The following is a 23,443-nucleotide window of genomic DNA, read 5'->3' on the forward strand; positions in this document are numbered from 1 at the left end:
CTAGGTGAGCTTGTGGTTGTGTGTGTACTGGGGGTTCTGGTCAAGGAAGGCGCGCAGCTTGGTGGGGTAGTCGGTCATCACACCTGTGGCGCCAGAGTCAAACGCTTGCCGGAAGTCGTCCTCAGAATTCATCACCCACAGGTATGTCTAGGGTCAGGGCAGGGACAGAAAGAAATTAAAAACTCCAATTCATAACTTCACAGGTATACTCATGAGTAACAACAATTTACTGTGGTTACCACAAGACGATATTCACTGGCTGAAGGACACCCATACCAATAAAGGCTTAAACTCTTCTGTCCAAAGTAGGATACAAGGTTGAATACTGTTATCGGGCAATAGCCAGGCCAGGTCAGACTAAAATAATATACAGTACTGGTACCAGCACCCTCATGTGGAAAGTGTTAAAAGTACCATTATTCACTCCATCAATGCTTTTGTCGTACTTACCGAATGTTATTTATTCTGCATAGTGACACACAGTTTACTTGGATATTCACTCTATCAATGTTTTTGTCATACTAATGATATTTATTCTGCATAAAGACACACAGTTTACTTTGGCTGCTGTGTAAGGGCTAACTATTTACAGAAATGGAATTTCTCTTACATGAATAAAACTGTCTGGTGGTACAGAGAGTACAGTACAGTGATTTGTAGGAACTAACCTGTACTCCTCTCTTGGACAGGTGCTCAAAAAGGGAGCGTCTGATAAGCAGTGTGTTGGCCACTTTTGCTGCAACTGTGTGCCACCATTTTGCTCCAATGTGATTACCAAACACTCTGAAAAGTATACATCATCATCATCAGCAGTAGCAATATTGTCATCACTATCATTGTATTTATTATTATAACCACTACATCACTATGCCTACTCTACAACATACACACCATCACCATCATGTGCCACAACCACTACCAAATACAGGTACTATTGGGGTCAAGAATTCTTACACACCTCCGATTTGCCTCAGGCAGATTTCATCTGGTAACACTGACTCCCCCTCTTCCCCCCCTCTCTTTCTCCTACTCCCTCCCTGCCTCCCTCTCACCGCTCCTCCCTCCCATCCTCTCTTTTCCCATTCCTCCTCTCCATTTACTCCCCCTTCCTCTCTCGTTCTCCCTTCCTCGCTGCCCTTAGTCTATATCCATTCACACCGCTCTGTGTGTGTGTGCGTGTGTGTGTTATCATATGCTATGACTGAGTACGAATGAATGAATGACTTTGTTGTCGACTATGTTTGCCTGCACGAATAGCTTGAAACACTACGGCGGACCCGAAGCATTGATAATGCCGCCATTAATACCCCTAAGTATTAAACTAAGGTGATAGGGATAGATAAGAAGGAAAATATACATCCATAAGATGATAAACTCGATAAGAGGAAAATAGCAGGTTACAATATGACGTTCGAATTGGCGGAGATTACTGTATCTGGGACCAATGTTATTAAAACCCCTTCTAGAATAAACGATCTATGCTAGCTTTCTCGAAGTTCAAAGAAACTAGTGCTTACCAGTGTCTAAAATATGAACAGTAACCTGGGCAGTATTACCGGTACTGAAACAATTATATATATATATATATAAAACCGAATTTCTTCGGTAGTAAACTGGTCATAGGCTTTCATCACAGCTCTTGTGTGTTGTATAAATGTGGTTTCACTCAGCTTTCTATAGGAGTTGTAAAAATTTATGCACCCAATATGATAGTTAGTGCTACGAAAGGCAGTTATATTTAAATACAACACACACACACACACACACAGAGGTGAATGGATAGAGAATAAGGGCAGCGAGGGAGGGAGAACGAGAGAGGGAGGGGGAATAAAAGGAGAGGAGGAATGGGGAAAGAGAGGGAGGGAGGAAGCAGGGGCGAGAGGGAGTAGGAGAAGGGGGGGAGAGAGGGAGAGAGAGGGAGAGAGAGAGAGAGAGGGGGAAGAGGGGGAGTCAGTGTTACCAGATGAAATCTGGCTGAGGCTAATCGGAGGTGTGTAAGAATTCTTGTCCCCAATAGTACAGTAATACCCCAATATACGATATCCCTAGATGCGATATCCTGGCTTAATGATGGGGGTAGAAATACCACCATACCCTACCTAATGATGGCCAAAATTCGGTTTAATGACGGATTTTTATGTTTTTTTACCGTTTTTTTATGATACTTTAGACTAAAACTGTGTTTAGGTTGATTTATAAACAGTTTTTAGACTTAGATTAATGTGTTTTAGCCATAGGTGGGGTAAACATTGTCATTTTGGGGTACAGTTTACTAAGTTTGATTTTTTCCAGACTTGTATTTGATGATTTTCAGATTTTATTTGTTGGTTTTAGTGAGTTATTTACAGGTGTTATGCTTAGGTTAGCTTCTTTTACAGCTGTCAGGCCATTTGGATTGTCTTTAAACATGTTTTGGGGCTCATTTGGGTGGGTTTAGGACCTGGTTGGGGGGAAAGCCAAGGCTGAAAAACGCATCCCATCACTTGATAAAACTACCTCGATATATGATACCCTGCCTAACGATGGGAATTACCTAACCAACTGCATCGTTAAACTGGAGTATACCCGTACTCTATGAGAAATAAATGTACAAAAACACAACACTGGTAAACACCTGAGTATATATACTATCTACAACATATTACTCTCAGATAGACACTTCAACATACAAGTAGGAATGATGTTCTCCAGGTGCATCTACCCCCCTCCCTCCCTCTCTTTGCAACACTCAGATAAGCATAAGAGTCAGCATGAATCTCTCTCTCTCTCTCTTTCCACCACACAAATATCCAACACCCTGGTAAGCATTACTCACTTGAGCATGTGGGCAGGCATAAATATCTCGAGGTGTGTCTCCTTGAGCGGCATGAAGGGTAGGACACCAGTGTAAAGCTGCAGCAGGAGAATGCACACACGCCGTGCACTGAATAGCAGGCACACGTTTGGGTTCTGGGGGTAAAAAGAATACAGTACAATATACAGTAGTTAGTTTGTTTTCATTTGATGAAACTGGGATACTCTCACAACTTGAATACTAACTTCTACTGGCCAGCTCCATGCTGTCCTCATCATTGCCCACCTTTAGAAGGCAAAACAATAATGTTTTGCCTGCTTCTGTGTGTGTGTGTGTGTGTGTGTGTGTGTGTGTGTGTGTGTGTGTGTGTGTGTGTGTGTGTGTGTGTGTGTGTGTGTGTGTGTGTGTGTTTTAATGCAGAAATAGATTATTAAGCCAGGGACATATTTCTTGGGTGGAACGTTGCACTGGGGTACCTCCATACAGAAATGACTTTTAGTGTCGAAACTCACTTCTGGGTGTTGGCAGTGCCACCAATAATATGTATCTTAGATGGGCCTTAGCTTGGTCCGCTCAGAGCTGGCCATTGCCGCCTACTGGCTTGTTTGCATAAAATCTGATTGCATCTTAGTTATAAGGATGGACCGGGTCTCCTTGGTTTTTTATGAAATCATCCCTCAAATCTGACTACACCTGGCCATCAACTCAGTTGAATGGGTTCAGGGATCTTTGTCAGTTTTACATACTGTACATTTATGAATGTACATTTGGGATAACTGTCAAATTAACATCAAAGGCAGGAATATAATTTCAATAAGCATATCATGTTTACTTTGTCAGGCACTTAGCAACAAAAAGAGGGGAACTTCAAACCTGAGGAGTTAAGAGTGAGTAAAATACAGCTTTAATGCACTTCTTCAATACTGGACTAGACATTCTTCCTAAGCTGTAAAATTATTCAGTGGCTTCCTTATTAATGTGAAAAAGACAATGTACTGTATGCCATTTTCTATGTGCTCCCAAAAGCATTTCAGAACAATTTTCTCTCAACTCCTTCAGCCAGACAGGTCACTCCCTCACTGAATAAAATAGTGTGGCATTACACAAAATAGAATACCAAAAGACTATCACTGTACTAATGGGGTTAGAATAACAGTGATCTTGTCAACTTGTACAAAAGCTGTTTTTCCGGCATCTCTTGTTTTCTAGTGCCTGTTTTACATATAATGAAATTCCTGAAATGCATGCCTGCTGCACAGTAAAAATATAGTGCTTTGGAGGAGAAATAGTAATATTTTTAAGATTATGATGACGATGATAATGATGATGGTAGTAGTAGTAGTTGTAATAACAATAATAATAATAATAATAATAATAATAATCCATCCATCCATCCATCATCTAATTCTATGTTGTCCCATGAGAAGTGTGTGAGTCCAGGGCTAGGCAAGTTGGTCCTGACATTTAAGATGAGAGTGACCAACCTCACTCATCCCTGAGTGGCATTACTTGAGCAATATACTCCAACCATCCCTTGGATATAAGCCTTCACCAGCTCAATCCGATTAACAATAATAAATAAAAATAAAATAAAATATAACAATACCAATGATGGTGATGCTGCTGTATATGATGAAAAATGATGAGGACATATAGTATATTGTTTTTACTCTAACTTGGTCCAGATTTTCAGCCTTTTGCAGCTTACTGCACTTGCCTGTGTGGCAGAAATAGACAATCATATTGCCTTAAATACTTTCTATGGCACTTCTTTGTGACTAGCATAAAAATAGTGCCAATCTACTCTTACAACGCAGCATTCAAGATGGGGAGATGGCAATTCTAGGACAAGTTATAGTACATAGATAATAGGGAGAGTAGTGACGTGGTGAGGATCAGACACAGGACTGACCTCCTTGTAGCATTTCTGGGTGACAACATCCTTCATGTTACCCCACACTGTTAGGTGCTCACGCTGGTACTTCTTCACAAGTTCGCTGACCTGAAATATAGTCACTCTTATAACCAACATATCTATGCACGCACACACACACACACACACACACACACACACAAACACACACACACAGATGATAAAAAGGAGCATGGTGCCAAGAGATGAGCTTAATAGACAGGGAAGATACAACTATGGGAAAGCTAACTTTAAAGGACTGAGGAAATTTAAAAAAAATTCTGATTGGAGAAAATACAGAGAAACAAGAGAGATGCCGAGGAAGTGGGATATTTTTCTAGACCTCTATAATTCAGGAGTGGAGAAACATGTTCCAAGAGTATGTGGGAAAGAAAACAGGAAGAAGGACTGGTTCAACAGAAGGTGCATGACAGGAAAAAAAGAAAGGGACATGGCATGGAACAAATGGAGAAAGAGAGGTAATACTAAATCAAAGGAAGAATATAAAAGAACTAGAAATGAATATACAAGAATACAGAGAGAGGAAGAAAGGAAATTTGAAAAAGATATAATTGACAAATGTAAGAATACTCCCCCAGTATCCCTGCTTGTCGTAAAAGGCGACTAAAAGGGTTGGCGGAGGGTTAGTGCCCCTCCCCGGAAAACAACTAACTAAAAAAACAAACAAGAAGCCTCGGACAAGGACTGACCAAACGTTGACGACCAAGGACCGGACAAAGGACATTGCAATTGGAACGTGGAATGTAAGGGGAGCAAATGATGAGGTGAAAGAGAGAAAGATTGTCCAGGTGCTTGAGGATGTGAAAGTGGATGTATGTTGAATAACTGAAACAAAATGGAGAGGAGAAAGTGTAAGAGAATGGGAGTATGGATGGGGTATATGTGCAGGAGTAGGTGAGAATGAGAGGGCAAAGGAAGGAGTATGTATAGTTGTGAGTAAAAGATGGAAGAGGAGCATAAGACAGTATGGATCAGTTGGATCAAGGATTGTGTGGGTAAAGTTGAAAGTTGGAATACAAATGTGGGCGACTGTGTGTGTGTATGCGCCAACGCAAGATCGTGCTAGAAGAGTGAGAGAAGAGTTCTGGACAAATGTAGAAGTGTGCATGGAAAAGTTTGGAAGGAATGAGAGAGTGTTTTTGACTGGTGATATGAATGGTAAAGTTGGGAATGTGAAGGTGGATGGAATAGTTGGTGAGTGGGGTGTGCCTGCTGAGATAGATGAGAATGGGAGTGCGTTAGTGGACATTTGTGCTGGGAGGGGGTTGGTGATAGCCAATACCCTCTTCAGGCATAAAATGATCCACAGGTATACATGGCGAGTGATGAGAAGGGTGGGTGGTGAATTGAGTGAAAGGAAGGCAATGACTGATTATGTGTGTGTGGATGAAATGATACGAAGATGTATATTGGATGCAAGAGTTTATAGAGGTTGGGGGAGTGGACTTTCTGACCACTACTTGGTGGTGGCCAGAGTTAAAGTTCAAGTAAGATGGAGGAATAGAAGAAGGGAAAGACGAGAGGAAGGAGTAGTTGCAACAAGAGTGGAAAGATTACAAGAGGATGAGAAAAAGGCAGAGTATAAGAGAAAAGTGGAGGAACGATTGGGCAAATATGAGTTGGAGCAGATGGGGGACGTGGAAGGTGTGTGTAGAATATTTACAGAAGAAATATGTGCAGCATGTGATGTGGTGTGTGGAAGGAAGAGAAGACGGAGGGGGGTGCAAGGAACAGCGTGGTGGACTGAAGAGGTGAAACGGGCTGTGGCACAAAAGAAGAAAGCATACAATGAATGGATGAGAAATAGGGACGTGGAAGAAGTTGAGAGGCGGAAGAGAGAGTTATATGTAGAAAGAAAGAGAGAGGTGAAAAAATTAGTAAGAGAGAGTAAGAAGAGAGTGGATGAGGAATTTGGAAGGAATTTGAGTGTAAAGTGGAGGGACTGTAAGAAAATGTTCTGGAAAGAGGTGAAAAGAGTAAGACAGGGTGGAAGTGAAGTTAGCAGGGGAGTGAAAGATAAAAATGGTAGATTACTAGTGGAGAAGGGAGAAAAAGTGAGCAGATGGAGAGAACACTTTAAGGAATTGTTGAACGTGGAGGATGGAAGTAATGCAAGTATAAGTGGCTGGGGAATGGCTGGGAGAAGGAGGGAGGTGAGAAGACAGGAAGAAATCAGTAGGATAGAAGTTGTGGAAGCAATGAAGAAAGTTAAAACAGGGAAAGCCCCAGGAATTGATGGAGTGTGTGGTGAAATGCTGAAGCATGGGGGAGAGATAGTAGTAGAATGGATGTGGAAGATGTGCAGATTGGCCTGGGAGGAAGGTAGAGTCCCGGAGGATTGGAAGTCAGGTATAATTATTCCCTTGTACAAAGGAAAAGGGGAAAAAGAAGTGTGTGGTAATCATAGGGGCATTTGTCTTCTTAGTATAATAGGAAAAGTGTATGGTAGGATACTTATTGACAGAGTTAGAGAAAGAACAGAGAAATTAGTTGGAGAAGAACAGGGAGGCTTTAGGAAGGGAAGAGGTTGTGTAGATCAGATATTCATTCTCACATCTTTAGTGGAAAAGTTTCTAGAGAAGGGAAAGAAGTTGTATGCGGCTTTCATGGATTTGGAGAAAGCATATGACAGGGTGGATAGACAAGGATTGTGGAAAGTGTTAAGAATATATGGAATAGATGGGAAGTTGTTGAATGCCGTGAAGAGTATGTACGATGGTGCGAAGGCTGCAGTGCGTGTGGATGGTGAACTAAGTGAATTTTTCTCTTTGAAAGTTGGGTTGAAACAGGGATGTGTCATGTCTCCATGGTTGTTCAATCTGTACATGGATGGGGTAATAAAAGAGGTACAAGGTAGGGTAGTGGATGTTGAAGTGGCCCTGGTGAGAGAGGATAGTGTTTGGAAACTCCCTGTACTGTTGTTTGCAGATGATACCGTGTTGTTGAGTGAAGACGAAGGGGGGCTGCAAGGCTTGGTGGATGAGTTTGAGAGAGTGTGTAAGAAACGGAATCTAAAGGTGAATGTAGGGAAGAGTAAAGTGATGGTCTTTGAGAGAGGTGAAGTCAGTGAATGTACAGCGAGGTTGGATGGTGTGGAATTGGAAAATGTGAGTACGTTTAAGTACTTGGGTAGTGTGATGAGTAAGGATGGAGGTTTGGAGGGTGAAGTGCTTGAAAGGGTACAGCAGGGAAGAAAGGTTGCTGGTTCTTTGAAAGCAGTGATGAGAAACAGGGAAGTGAGCATGGAAGTGAAAAAGTTACTACATGACAGTATTGTGATACCAACTCTAACGTACGGAAGTGAAGCTTGGACGTTGTTGGAAGGACACAAGTCAAGAGTGAGAGCCGTGGAAATGAGTTATTTAAGAGGAGCCTGTGGAGTCACATGGAGAGACAGGCTGACGAATGAGGATATAAAGGAGCGTTGTGGTGTTGATGTGGATGTGATAAGAAGCGTTATAAGGAACACACTGAGGTGGTTTGGCCATGTGGAGAGGATGGAGGGTGAAAGACTGACGAAGAGAGTGTATGTGAGTGAGGTGGAGGGGGAAAAAGGGAGGGGGAGGCCGAGGATGAGATGGAGAGATGGGGTGGAGAGGTATATGAGAGAGGGGGGGTGTGAGTTGGGAGCAGGGGAGTGAAATGGCGGGGGACAGGGCGACTTGGAGGCGATTTGTTTGTGGCCACCCCAAACGGGATTGAGGCATCTGGCAATAGATAGATAGATAGAACCCAAATTGTTTTAAAGATCTGTTAATGGCAAATTGAAACAAAAGGAAGGAATCACCCAACTGAAAGTAGGAGAGGTCTACAAGGATGCACCAATGCAAGCTGAAATAATGAACAAATGTTTCCAGTTGGTTTTCACTAAAGAAAGGGATTTTGTGGAAGGGGAGGGTGTGACTAGAAATGCAGTGATAAAAGATATACAAGTAGAAGTGCAGGAAGTGTATAAATTACTGGAAACTCAAGATGTAAGGAAAGCCCCAGGACCAGATGAAATCTCTACCTAGGTACTGAAAGAATGCAGAGAACAACTGGCAGATGAGATTCACAATTTAATTGTGCGTTCTCTGGAAGAAGGGAAAGTGCCTTGGGAATGGAAGAGGGCCAATGTGGTACCAGGAAGAACCCCTGAATTAAAGACCAATGTCCCTGACCAGCATAGTTGCAAAATTGTGTGTGTGAATCCTAAAAGACATATAGATAAAATATCTGGAGGAGATGAACATATTGGCTGAGAGCCAGTTTGGATTCAGAAGTGGAAGGTCATGTGTTTCCAACTTGTTGAGCTTTTACTCAAGAGCAATTGACATGCTACAGGAGAGAGACAGCTGGGTGGATTGTGTGTATCTAGATTTGGAGGAAGCCTTTGACAAGGTACCCCACAAGCAACTAATGTGGAAACTGGAACACATAGGAGGACTGAAGGGAAACATCCTGGAGTGGATGAGAGACTTCTTGAGAGACAGACAAATGAGGACAGTAATAGAGGACAAGATGTCCGGATAGAGGGAAGTAACAAGTGCAGTCCCCCAGGGCTCGATGTTAGCGCCAGTAAAAGTTCCTGATTTACGTAAAGGATATGGTACATGGAATGAACAGTTATGCAAGTCAGTTTGCTGATGATGCAAGGATCTTGAGGAGAGCAGAAGTCGAGGAAGACTGTAAAATGCTGCAGGAAGACCTGAATAGGATCCATGATTGGAGCCAGATGTGGGAAATGAAATTTAACGCAAAAAAATGTAAAACATTGGAACTGGGTAAGAGTGCCAAGAGGCCATCACTGAATTACATGATGGGTAATGAACCAATCAAAAACGTGAGAGAAGAGTGAGACTTGGGAGTACTGGTCCAGGATAGTTTGTCACTGGAAAAACACATTAACAAGATAGTTAGAGAGATGTACAATCTCTTGACTAACACACGAGTGTCATTCCATTACACGGATGAGGAAGTGATGAAAAAATTGATAGTGGCCATGATCCGCCCCAGGTTGGAATATGCAGCAGCAGTGTGGTCCCCACACAAGAAAGATATAAATAAGATCGAGAGAACACAAAGAACAGCAACCAAGATGGTCCCCAGCCTGGCAGACAGAGGCTGGAAAAGCTGGACCTGCTTTCCCTAGAAGAAAGGACAGAGAGGGGCGACATGACTACAGTGTTCAGAGCTATGATGGGACTAGATAAAATTGATAAAAATGATCTGTTTGTATGGGATGGGAGAGCAACAAGGACACGGAATAAAACTGAAAAAGCCAAGTTGTATGAAGAATATCAAGAAATATGGCCTTCATTATAGATGCATAGACCTGTGGAACAGCCTGGACAAAGAGATCATCCAGTCTAAAAACTTAAATGAGTTCAAAGCAAAATCTGACTTAATGAGAAAAAGAGACAGGACCCCACGATTGTAGCTCATTTCCTGTATATCACAACTAGGCAAATACAACTAGGTAAATACACACACACACACACACACACACACACACACACACACACACACACACACACACACACACACACAAAATGCAAAATCTCTCAGCTGTTACATAATTCTCTCTCTCTCTCTCAGGTGTTCATGCAATGGGGTGCTTTATGGGGTGGAAGACAATTGACAATCGTCATGGTCGAGCCTGCCACAGACGTCGTAGAACACGCATGCTCATGAATCATATGCTGCATTTGTTTGTGTGCACTTGTGAAAGGATCAATGTCATTCCTACTTACAAAACCACTTACACTCTCCAATGAATACACACAACAAGAGCTTATTCATTTGTATGAGTCATACAAAAAGGTAAAAATATTCTAATCTGGCAAGTCTAGCAACTAGTCAGCTCATTCATCCCTTATAATTTAATGTTTTCTATGTTAATTCTTTAGAAATGAGTAGATTTGTATCTCTTAATATATGGTTTCAATGAGGAAAGTCATATTTTCCTCCTCTAAGACGATTTACTAACTTAAATTTATTAATGCCTAAATTCGCCTTCAGTCAGCGATTTCGACAAACCGTCCCAAATCCAGGAACGGTCAAGTCATTTTTTGCCTGCTCTGAGAGAGGTCGGAAGGCTGGACTGAAGTCGAGAGGACGCACGCTGAGAATCTGAGATGTCAGGATCGTACTGTTGTGTTCCCCTGTGCATTAATAGGGGTGGCCATCAATTTCCTCAGATTATGAATGATGAAATTACAAAATAAACAATTTGGATAATATAGTGTCATATACAGTATGTATATATTTCTCAAAGTGGCTAATCAATCCAGAATAGAATATATTCTCTATAATAAGTATATATAGAAAAATATATGTATATATATAAAAATATGTGCATTTCACTTTCACTCACAAAGTACACACTGCTTCCTACCCAGATGACTTAACACTCCCACACACACTTCATGACTGGTGTACTACAAAAAGACTCAGAATGGCCTCTTTTATGGTAGAACACAGTCATAACTCACACCTCACTATCAATAACATCCCCTTTGTCCCAGATGCACACAAAATCTTTGGTGAAATGAAAGCACAGTAACAGAAGAATTTGGTAATATCTTGCAGCATAGAGCAGTTAGTTAGAAGCTGATCTGTAAAAATATTTATCTAAGATGGCCTTTCTGAAATTATCTTGATGTCCTCAAATGTGAATATTACAAAATCTTGGGTGCCGCAATATTAGTAAACAAAAGCAGAGTCTATCTTGTCCCTGGGACTGTACCTTCAATGTGCATGCGCCACTTGGATATTTGGGATGTTACGAGCGTCGTACCGATTTTTTACTTATATTGGCTAGTAATCGACTTGAAGAGGGCAATTACAAAGTATTTCGTTCCAGCCAATAGTGAGTAATGTAACTCCACCTCTTTCAGTACAATAAAAGACTACTAATGCAAAATAAATGAGGATCTTGGAGTTCATTTGATGCTAGTCTAGCTGGATAAATATTTTTTACGTATTACTATGAAAATAATAAGTAGTGTGCCTCCATTTCTTCTCAATTATTTGAGAAAAAAATAATTCCTCTACACATTACAAACATTAATTTGAATCATAAGTCCACACAAAGATATATTATTAATGATTCATGAGAGTGCGACTGTTCACTGTCAGTGGCAGGCTCGACCACTTCAATGGCGGCTCCAAAGCACCCCATTACTTCTTACCAGTCCAAGAACCTGGAAAATAATCATTATACCCATCACAGAGAAGCTTGTTTCTTAATACCTGCCCCCTTACCCTCCGCCCAAAGAATGGGAGGTCATAACCTAAAGGCTACAACTTGAGGAAGAGGGCAGGGCTTAAGAGACAAGTTGCCTGATGGCAGCTGTAATAAAGTATAGTAAAATCAGTCACAATAATATCACCTTTTTAATTCAAGTTAACTAATGAGGTTACATACAGAAATTGCTGGTAGGTGGGGATGCCCCGTATCCACTCACCTGATGTAGTAATACCTGCTTCTTCCTTCATGTCTATCTTGTGTGTGTGTGTGTGTGTGTGTGTGTGTGTCCTCAACTCATCTCATATCTCCCAACCTTCCTGTCACTATTTACTACTCTTCCTTCCATTTAACCCCTTTATCATGATGATGTACCCTGTATGTCATTTCTTGGCAAATACGGGCAGAAGAGGATGTACCCAGGATGTCAAAATCCAATACTTTACTATGGGCATGGCAGAGGGCTGTCTACAGCAGGGGTCAGCAACCTATGGACCACGGGCCAGACCCGGCTCGTATGCCTAATCTGACCGGCCTGTCAGTATGCTAAACAAATTCACAAAAATACTGCATTCCCATTTTTCACTTAGTAAGTGAAAAACCAGTAAGTCGTACTGGCAACAATTATCACTTTGATCCTCACTGCCTGCAGGTTAACTGAATGACTACAGTGAAATATCAAAGTAATTAGTAAGTACCGTGAATATTTCTATTACACATGGTGATAAATGTTTTAATGAAAGTTTTTTCTTTTGTTTCTAATGCATTAATTCTATAATAATTGTATTCAGTACAATTTTAAGGAAATACTGTACTTTGAATTTCTACTACACATAGTGATACTTGCTTCAATGAAAGTTACTTCTTTTGTTTCCAAAGCATTAATTTTATAAAAAAAATAGTATTCGGTAGTTTAATTTTAGGAAATATACTTTGAATAAATGTTATTCTTATTAAAGTGTATTCTTATACAAAAATTCATATTCATATTATTACTGGAGGAGGGGGTGCAGTCTTTAACAAGTTCAAAACATCTGGCCCGCCAGCTGAGTAACAGAGCAGTTCTGGGCCCCAGTCCGTCAAAGGCTGCCAATCTCTGGTCTACAACTTCCTAGTTCCTTCTCCTACTACTATTTGGATACGGTACTGGTGAGAAGGTAAGCCCATGGGCAAGTGGTTACGGGATTCAGATTGTGACAAAAGGGCTAAGGTACTTTTACAATGAGTGGCATACCAAATGGTTTCTTGTAACTCAGGAATTCATTTACAGTGCTGGATGGTAACCATATAACCAAGTAATGAGGTGACATAGAGACTGCTATGGCGCCCCTGTTAACTGGATGGAGATGCAAATGCAGTGTTCACCCGGGAACCAAACCTCCACCGTAATCCCCACGCCTCGTTGTGGCGAGATGCTGTCAGCCACATGAGAACATTAGTTAACTATTTGGGATGGTCCTTCAGGAGTGGTAGCCTGCCTGAAGCTAAAGGGTCTACTCAGTCAGACAGACTGAGCTAGTACAACAGCAACGGCAACAACAATAGAGTAGAAACCAGGCATAACAAATATGAATATGTTTGTTATTAGCATCAGTGATAATAACACCAGACTTATTAATGTACTATTTCTACTTTTTATGAAATCTTGCTGATGAGTTTATATTTTAATACTACTACTACAGATTATCCATGTGAAATAATTAGTTTGTTCTTTTCATTCACTCGGGACTTATCTTAGAAAAATCATATGGGATCTCTTGTAAAATTTGCTTCCAAGAGATTATGTGTGCTAAGGCAACTCCGTACCTTCTTTACCCGTGCACAGTTGTTGACTTTATACACGGGTTTTAATCGCCCCTGTTTAGAGTACAACTCTCATGTGTGGGGAGGCTCCCCAAATACAGCTCTTCTCAATAGGGTGGAGTCAAAGGCTTTTTGTCTCATCAACTCTACTCCTCTTTCTGGCTCCCTTCAACCTCTGTCTCTTCGCCACACTGTTGCATCTTTATCTCTTTTCTATTGCTACTTCAATGGTCACTGCTCCTCTGAACTGTCTGCTTGCATCCCTCCACCTCTACGACGGATGCGTTGCACCCATCTAGCTACAAATTCTCATCCCTTTTCTGTCCACCTCTCTAATGCAAGAGTTAACTGTTACTCCCTGTCTTTCATTTATGCAACAGGTCAACTCTGGAACTGTCTCCCTCTGTCTGTATTTCCTACTTCCTATGATATCCAGTCTTTTAAACGCAGCGTCTCCAGGCATCTCGAAACAAAAGGATCTTGAATTTGGTTCTCTTTTGTATTGTTTTTGTTTTTTCTTGGAAGGAACGGTTTGTGGGCTCCTGGCCTTTGGTTCCTTCTCTCTTGCATTAAAAAAAATATATATATCACCTAAACAAACATTAGTAATAAGTCTGTCACTATTCATTATGAGACTTTGCTATTAAATTTGTTTGTGTTAAATGAGACCATCACACTAACTTTACCTAATGAGTTTATTTCTGTATCATCAGTCCTAATTTCAGTGTTGATGGGAATGCCTGGGAAGTGCTGGAAAGGAAAAGGCATTAGTAACTGAAGAGGCTACATGAAACCCACTACAGTACTAACCTTACTGATGAGTTCATTATTATCAGTCTTGATATCAATGTTGATGGGAATGTCTGGGAAATGTTGGAAAGTCTCCTCCAGGAGGGGAAACTTGCGGTCATCACTCTTGCCACAGAATGTGATGCCGGGTGCAAAATCAATGGGTATCTGTTCCTTGATGAGCGGAAGCTGGGCGTAGTCATACTCACAGATGGCGCCGCGCTGTTCCGTTCGCATGTCCAATACTGAGTCATGTGACACCACCACCTGGCCATCTCTGGTCAACTGGCAGTCCAACTCAAGCATGTCTGTACCAACCTCCACTGCACTTTGGGTAAAAAAAAAAAAAGGGTTAGGTTAGATTAGGTTAGGTTAGGCTAGGCTAGTACAATACAGCATAGGCTAGTCTAGGCTAGGCTTCCACAGAGTGGTATGAAGGGATTAATCCTGCTGAAGAGTCTCTCGAGTGTGTGGAAGAGTTATGTTATTTGGAGGACATGACATGTTCTGTGGTTGGGATGGAGATATCTAAGGAGCAAGGGCAATGAGCTGGAAGAAGTTCACAGAGTTGTTGTCCCTCTTGAGTGTGAGAGGGGTCTCCCTCTGTGCTAAGGGGTCCTTGTATGAGGCATGTGTTAGGAGTGTAACCTAGTAGGGTAGTGAGACTTGGGAAGTAAAGGTGGAGGATATTTGTAGAGTCAAATGTATAGTACACAGATGAGAATGATCAGATGGATGTGTATTGCATCCTTGAATGACAGGCCTGGGGGGGGCGGGGGAGGCTAGGATTGTGAATGAAGAGTTGATAGGGACAATGGGACTTGAGTATACAGTATTAGTACTGTGATGAGAAGAGGCAGACTTAGATGGTTTGGGCATGTGAAGAGGATGGAGGATGACAGCTTGGCATGGAGGGTGAATGGCATAAATGCTGAGGGTACAACTGCAAGATACAGACCGAACAAGACTGGGAAAGAGGCAGTACACTTTGACCTCAGGGAAACGGGACTGAAGACAGAGACAGATGGAGGGAGATCAAGCAGCATGGAGCTGCCATTAGATGACCAAGGCCTATGCATATGAAGTGTATTGGAGCCTTTATAAATAAGCGAAATAAAACTGCAGAGGTTAAACAATGCAAACATGCTGTAGTTTTACACCATGCATGCTCCTCCAGAACAATAATGGCACTGTCCCCATTTAAAATCTGATGAAATGAATTACCTTAATGTAAAGTTAAAAATATATATTTTGGTGGAAAGGTTGGACACATTCTGTACCATACTATTACTACCAACAGAGACTAAACGTCTCACTACTGTGGACACAGTTGGGTACTGTAAATATTCATGAAGGTTAATACTGAAAATGTTAGATGAAGCTGAAAGGTTGTGCTGATTTAATGCTTTAGCTGCTATAGAAGCCCTTGGTTAATTTTGTTCAGTTGCTGTTGTTATGGCCCCTGGCTCATCTAGACATGAACCCAGTACACTGCATGCTGATGTTGCCCTTCATATGCAATCCACCATCCTCATATTGAAGGACTGGGAGGAGTTCTGGGATGCTTATGTAACCAGACAGCGTCACTGCCCAGTAATATCGGTTCTACCTTGTGAATGTAACCCTCTCCAGCACCATTTAATTCAGGCAAACACAGAACATTCTGCTAAGTCAAGAGGAGTCCTAGTACTGTAGTCAGAGGGCTAATAACTTTGCTAGCATGACTTTTACTCTTATTTTTGTTGGCTCCATACTACTGTAGTATACCTTATTAAGTTTAGGTGACTTTTCAAACTGTTAAGGTTATGTGCAGCTTCCATTAAAGTTAGGGTAACTTTTTTGAACTGGAAGGGTCACTTAAGGTTAACTCCTTTAGTAGAAGAGGTCTTTCATAAGCTGAATTAAATCATCCAGATTATTGCAATAATAAACTAAAATGTAAAGCTACTATATGATAAAGTTAATACTATCTAAAATAACTGTTTAACTGTTATTAATGGGCTTTTATTTAGGTTAATAAATAAATCAACCAATATGATGCTATGTTTCCCCTTAACCACCTTATTTACGTTAGTCATGGAACAGATGAAGATTGTTTAAAAGCACCAAACCAGTTAATTACAGTACTTCCTAAAAGTTCCTGGAAACTGCTGTGAAAATGATATAAATGATTTAAACACAACTTGTCTATCTATCTATCTATCTATCTATAGCCCGACGCCCAACTTGTCAAAGTGTGAAATTTAATCTTGGATGGTGTGTACTTTTGGGCCAAGTATGTATCCATACATTACTCTTTTTGAAGTACAGTACATAATATACTTTTCAGGTGAATGGGTGCCAACCGCCTACATTATTACCATATGATTTTGAATTAGCTGCTCGATGCTTTGTGACTGGTTACTCTCACTTTAAATGCCCAGAGTGAGTAGCCTAGTTCTAGGCAACTACACCCTTCATAAAATGAGGTAATAAATGAATCAATGATGAATGGATGAATGGATACTTTACTGATAATTTTGTGTAGTCTTGAGGTGACTGTGTCATACTTAAAAGTTTTCAAGATTTCCAAAAAACTATCTGTTTGCTTTTCAGTTACCATCAAAAGTCCTACAGAATGTTAAGGTATCATAAAGGTGGGGCATGCCAGCAAGATTAATCTACCCCTCCACACTCTTATCAGGAAATCAATTAACACTAACTCTTCTCATCTTATCAATTTAAATGTGTGCGATAATTATCAGGCCTGCTTATCTTCACAATTCCTGATTATACACTTCATTTACCTAATAATACTACAGGTATGTATCAAAATAACAGTATGGTATTAAAAATAATAATAATTAATAAGCATTCAGAGAGTGCATATCTCTGCTAATGCCAATAAAATGCATGAGTTACTGTTGTAATTCCTCTTTCTTACCCGACAAATATTTTAATGAAAATTTTACAGAATTATTCTACTCTGTTACACAAAATCAGAGAGTGCATGCCTCTGCCAATGCAAACAGAATTTATTACCCTTGCAAAGAAAGATGGTAAAACTTTCAGCAACTTGCCCTATACCATTCTGTGACATTCAGCCTGTGTGTGTGTGTGTGTGTGTGTGTGTGTGTGTTAACTCCTGGGGTATTTGATGGATCTGAATGAAACTTCCCACGTGAGCTCGTCTGGTTACTCCAGAGGTTGTCCACGCCACAATTTTCCATCCATCCACCCATCATCCAATCCTATGTTGCCCAATGAAAAGTGTAAGAGCCCGGGGCTAGGTAATTTGGTCCTGACATTTGAGTGACCAGCCTCACGCATCCCTGAGTGGCATTACATGAGCAATAAACCCAAATTTTCCAACCATGATTTTTATGGGGGACCTGCTCCATCCAACAAATTAAAAATTCTCAGACGTAGTGAAAGGGGTGGCAGATATGGCTTCGATATCTTAGTATATATTGTTCAATGGACTCTCACCTACAATGTGATACCTGGGGAGCATGACCCTCCCAGTAACTCTTGCAGGGTGAGCCCCCTTCCCCAAAATAAAAGCCATCAAAAGAGGGGAAAGTGAGCACACTGATTTCAATGAAACTGGCATACATATCGCAGGAAGGGGCATGCAGTTCCGTCTTTTCTCCAAATGCACAGGAAGAAAATGAACATCTACTGTCTCATTTCTTCCAGCATCTGGATCTGGATCCACCTCAAGATATAATCAACTCTTTCACCCACTGACCACCTAACCACCAATTTTCATTGAAATCTGATAACAACTCTCCGAGATATCTTGTCCACAAACCACCACTGCCATAACCACCACCAAGAACAACAATATATATATATATATATATATATATATATATATATATATATATGGTAGGTGGCGATGACCATCATCCACTCACTTGATGTAGTGCTGCCTACTTCTTCCTTAGCCATTATCATTCTTTTTCTGTGCCTGCCCACCTCTCTTCCTATTTCTTCCATCTTTCCTGTCACTTCTTATTGCTTTTCTTTCCTTTACAGGTGGCTTTACATTCAGTGACAAGCCAAATGGTTTCCTGTAAGCCAAGAAACCATTTACAAAGCTGGGTGGTAACCATATAACCAAACCATACATGCTCCCTACGTGTCAACAAGTGGGTTGGTGGAGGGTTAGTGCCTCTCCCCATAAAACAAATAACTCAAAGTCAAATGGCCACCCCTTACGAGATTATGGCATCTGGCAATATATATATATATATATATATATATATATATATGTATACAAACACACAGTACAGTGCCGTATATAAAATGAAAGGGTTGATGGACATCGCTTTTTCCCTTCAGATAGAGAGACCCTTCCTGGAGTTAATAAAATAATCCTAAGTAGGTCAGTCACTCTAATGCACTGAAAGGTATTACAGTATGTCCATTTATACTTTCCTCTTCCTTTCTGAATCCACTCCACCATACAAGTATTCCTAACCCCACTGGTAGGATGAAGTGTTTCATTTAATACTTGGAACTGTCAGACATTTTATTTACCTCTGGTACTGATGGAGTAAGAAACAATGTCCACTACCATATTCAGTACAAAGACATCTCTTTTTACTGAATTCTCGCTACCTGACCTTGATGATTTTATTTAGCATAGGACAGGCCTCTTAATCTGTAGGGGTCTCTCTTTTCCCCTTCACTACAATGATGGACTGTCTATTATATTTTTGCTTCATCCATCCATCCATCATCCAATCCTAAGTTGTCCCATGAGGAGCATAGGAGCCCAGGGGCTAGGCAAGTTGGTCTTGACATTTATGATGAGAGTGACAGAACTCTTGTACTAAAGGGGCTCAGACTTTCCCTATAATGAAATCTTTCGCATTTTTACTACCATCGAATGAGTTCATCTACCTTGGCACCGACCTTCACTCATGTGGCTGATAACAGAAATGCTGGTAATGATGACACTTATGTCTGTCACTGCACTGTACAAGTCATGCTGATAGAACACCTGCAATCTCAATGTGCTACCCATGATAAGGTCAAATTATCTCTTTCCTTGATTCCTTAAATGTGATGGCATTTATCTCAACTTATAATTGCTAGTGATATTCTTTTCAGCTTATATTAACTAGTAACACGTTTTTATTGACGTGAACCCAGTGGGACCAAAGACGTCTTTTTCATTTAGCTCTTGCAGTCTACAGATTATTTTATTTAGCTTGGGACACTCTTTTCAAATGGGAGGGATTTGATACATCCTTTTTAAACTGTTCCTATGCAAGAGGTCTTTCCTCAGTTGAATAAAAATGTCTGGTAGCTGCAAGAATAAACACAAGAGAGAATGTCATTTGAATTAAAGGATTATGGAAGACCTCTCACAGTATAAGTAAAGTAGTACAGCAGTTTCTATTATCCCCTTCAGCCTCAGGCATCACCTTTATTTCATTCTTGCTATTCCTAGATGGATTTGTCAAGTTTTAGAAAGATCATTTGTCGGGACAAGTTAGAAAGTCTCCAATCTCTTCATAACCTGACTTCTCCTTTAAACTGTCTAAAGATAGCAAGATGAGAGTAAAAAGAACACCACTTAAAGTGGTCTTACTTTCAGTAACATGTTGGTTAACGTCCTGAATTTTACATGTGGACCTATTGTACTGTGGTAGTAGATGTAGCCCATAGGTTCATATGAAATGTGAACCCGATGGAGTGCCGTCTGAAGTTGCACGGCTCCAGCATTCCATCATCTTTTGGGGACAGGGTGGGAGTTATGGGATATTTGTATAACTGGGCAGCTGACCTACCCCGTTAAATTGGCACCACTACATGAAGACCTCCCTCTCCAGCAATGACTTCCATTTTAGATGGAAGAATTATACTTAGTTATATGGTGAAAAACAGCTTATTATAAACATTTCACCATGAGTGGGGACACAGCAGATCCACATGAAGGATCATGGTACTGTACAGTACTATAAAATTAGATGCTGTTGCCCCAAACTCTACTGGATGTGAACCTGATGCACAGCACACACTTCAACTGGATGTTCTCAAAGTCATTTGGTGGGGTCAGTTTTTAGTATGACTAGATACTCTCTGTGGGGGTAAGACCTAGCAATAAAGAAAAACACGGAAGTGTAATACAACTATTAACAGAATGCCCACTGAAACAGTGGTATATAGTATAGGTATTAAAACAATTATAATACCAGTACCTCAAAATTAATGTTGACACCATAATTATATGAACACACAAAGATAAGACTGGAGTGAATAAAGATGGCACACACTGTTTATTGGTATTGTTATTTCCAGACTGGTTAAAAAATGCCTGAACTTGGCATGTTGACACACAGTTCTACTGTTGTGCTTTCTTTGTTTCTTGTTCCTATCTCACCCAACTCTAATACCGGTATAGGAATGGAAGTTGGAATGACAATTTGAAGATGGTGTCTGACAACAGGAAAAACATAAAGAGCAAATATACTGATGTCTGAAATTTTGATAAGCTAAACTTAAAAGGAATGAAATGCAAAACAACAATCATTCTTTCCAATACTGATACAGGTACTTACTGTCTGAATGCTGATAAAGTGTTTTCATAATTTTCACCAGCACCTGAAAAGAACAAAATACATTACAATACTTTACATGGAAGCTGAGCTGAAAGTAATTTAATGATGATGGATAACTCTGAATTGTACAGTATGGGTACTGGTTGCAGGATGAAGTGAAGCATTCAAAGCACTGGGTGATGAGTGAATGTATGTATGAACTATTTCACTGTCTACTGCGGATACTGCTTCATAGAACTTAGTTTTCTTTTTCCTATTTCTGGGTCCTATCTAACTCAATGACAATGTGGTTGCACCACACATGAGCAGGAGACTTGGATGTGTAATGCCATGATGAGGGAAAGAACACCATTTGCTGAATTACGATGAAATCTAAGAATTTGAGAATGTTAGTAAGCTGATGTGACTGGGAAAGCTGAGGTGGTTTGGACAAGCAGGAGGAATGTGTGGGAATACATGTACCCGGTAACTGAATAGCACTAAACAGAAAAGATCTGCATGGGACAAAGTAAATGCTACTAGACCAAGTATGGTACAGGGATGAAGTCCTAAAAAGGGACATCAGGATTAAGGGATTCAATATTTATTACGCACTAAACTGAGCATTTGTGTGGGAAAAGTCTTAGAGAAGACCCCCTCAATTTCAGCCCTTAAAAAAAAAAAAAAAAAAAAAAAAAACCTGAAACAATATTTACTGAGGGGTTATGGGACTGTCACTCTATCATCCTTGTCTATCTGTGCTGTAGCACAAGATAATAAGGAATGAACTATGAAAAAAAAAGTAAAAAAGAGAGAGAGAGAGAGATAATGATCTAATGATAAACATGAGTAGAGGGAAGAATGCTCGAGTGATAAACATGTGACTGAGGATTATTTCTTTTGAAGTACTATCACATTACACCAAAGTAATTTTTTTTTTTTTTCCCCTATCTGCAAGAATTTGGTATTACTGAAGGGTGTTTGTATACTTTTACAACAGGCCTAAACTCCCACTATTATGGGACCAAAAACACAGCAAATCCTGGGGAACTGAAGGGACACTATCATAATTATTACAAGGGGTAACATTCACTAGAAACTGATGAAAACTATTCAAGAAAATTTGTGGCACCAAAACCCATCTTAAAAATCAAACCCAACCTAACTCAATATCAAGGTCCTGGCTGAATTCAGTAGAAATGATAACCCAAATAAAGCTCAACTACTACAGGAACATAAATTCTCTATCTAGGTTATCTAACTATAGTCAGACGGCATAATCCCTTAATGGGTGGCTGTTTGTCTTTGAGAACAAAAATTAACCATTATAAAATACTACAGTACACAATGCACCATAAATATGGTAATTCTAAATTAGTGGCTTTCAGTAACACTCAGATCAAGTATCTAATAACTAAATGAATTTCCATGAAACAACTGCACTTCAGAACAACCACCATCTTCATATTTTCAAACCTAACTCTATGCTTTCTTACTTATTACATTTCTTAATTTTAACGCTGTGTTCTGGAGACTCAAAAAATAATTATATAAATGAAAAACTACTCAGGTATTGATAGGTTTACTGGTATTTCTAAAATAAAATGAAGTCACTGAATTAATCTATAAAACGATTATATAAATAAATTCAACGATATCCAGTGGCTTCTATTCACATTATGATGAAGTAATTTCAAAATCTCTATAGAGAAGTATGGCTGCGTTACGAGAATATCGAGAAAATGGTGGTGCTTTAGTAATTAATGAAAAGTACTGCATTGCGGGTATCGGACTTACCCCCGCGGTGGCTGATATGTCTGCATACGAACTTAACGTCCTTCTTCTTGTGTATTAGCATGGGAAATTTGAACAGAATGAAGGACGATATAATATAACACCCAACTAAGGCCGTCAATATCATCTCTATCACCATTTGGACGAGGAATTTACAGGAAACAGCTGAGCACGGCCGCTTTTGTTTACACCTGGACGGGTCGCCAGAGATCAGCTGATGCACCATTATCATAACACAACTGGTTTTATATCATAGACTCTTTTTCTCCATTTAATAATGGAGAAATATATATTCTAGGAATATTAGTATCCAGTTTAGCTTGAATAAAGAATCAATAACGTGAAATAAATGGTAAAATAACGGTATCGTCTGCAGCCTCATCCTCTGCCTTATCATGCTGACAGGACATGTATAATGAAAAATATTCCCCCAGAAATTAGCCTTACTAAATATGGAAAAGAGCTATAGTGGTATGAAAATTAGAAAAAGAAAAAATAGTAGTTTATAGGCTTGCGCATCCCGCCATTCATCCATGACGTCATCAATGCTGGTCTCTGATTGGCTGGTG

At 40.2% G+C, this 23,443-nt stretch overlaps 1 protein-coding gene across 1 annotated transcript; it reads right to left on the minus strand.

Annotated features, from left to right (window-relative positions):
- LOC145395230 (lysophospholipase D GDPD1-like) lies at nt 1–23,013 on the minus strand. Its single transcript, XM_080268920.1, has 7 exons — nt 22,878–23,013; nt 21,102–21,144; nt 14,569–14,875; nt 4,707–4,796; nt 2,816–2,949; nt 669–783; nt 1–147 (listed from the first exon to the last, which is right to left on the minus strand). Exons 1-7 carry the CDS (start codon nt 23,011–23,013, stop codon nt 1–3), a joined length of 972 nt encoding a protein of 323 aa, XP_080125046.1.
- Nucleotides 23,014–23,443: the final 430 nt, after the last annotated feature.

The sequence above is a fragment of the Coenobita brevimanus genome, chromosome 30 (assembly GCF_032717465.1).
Source record: "Coenobita brevimanus isolate Jiangsu-jjx chromosome 30, ASM3271746v2, whole genome shotgun sequence".
Taxonomy (NCBI): domain Eukaryota; kingdom Metazoa; phylum Arthropoda; class Malacostraca; order Decapoda; family Coenobitidae; genus Coenobita; species Coenobita brevimanus.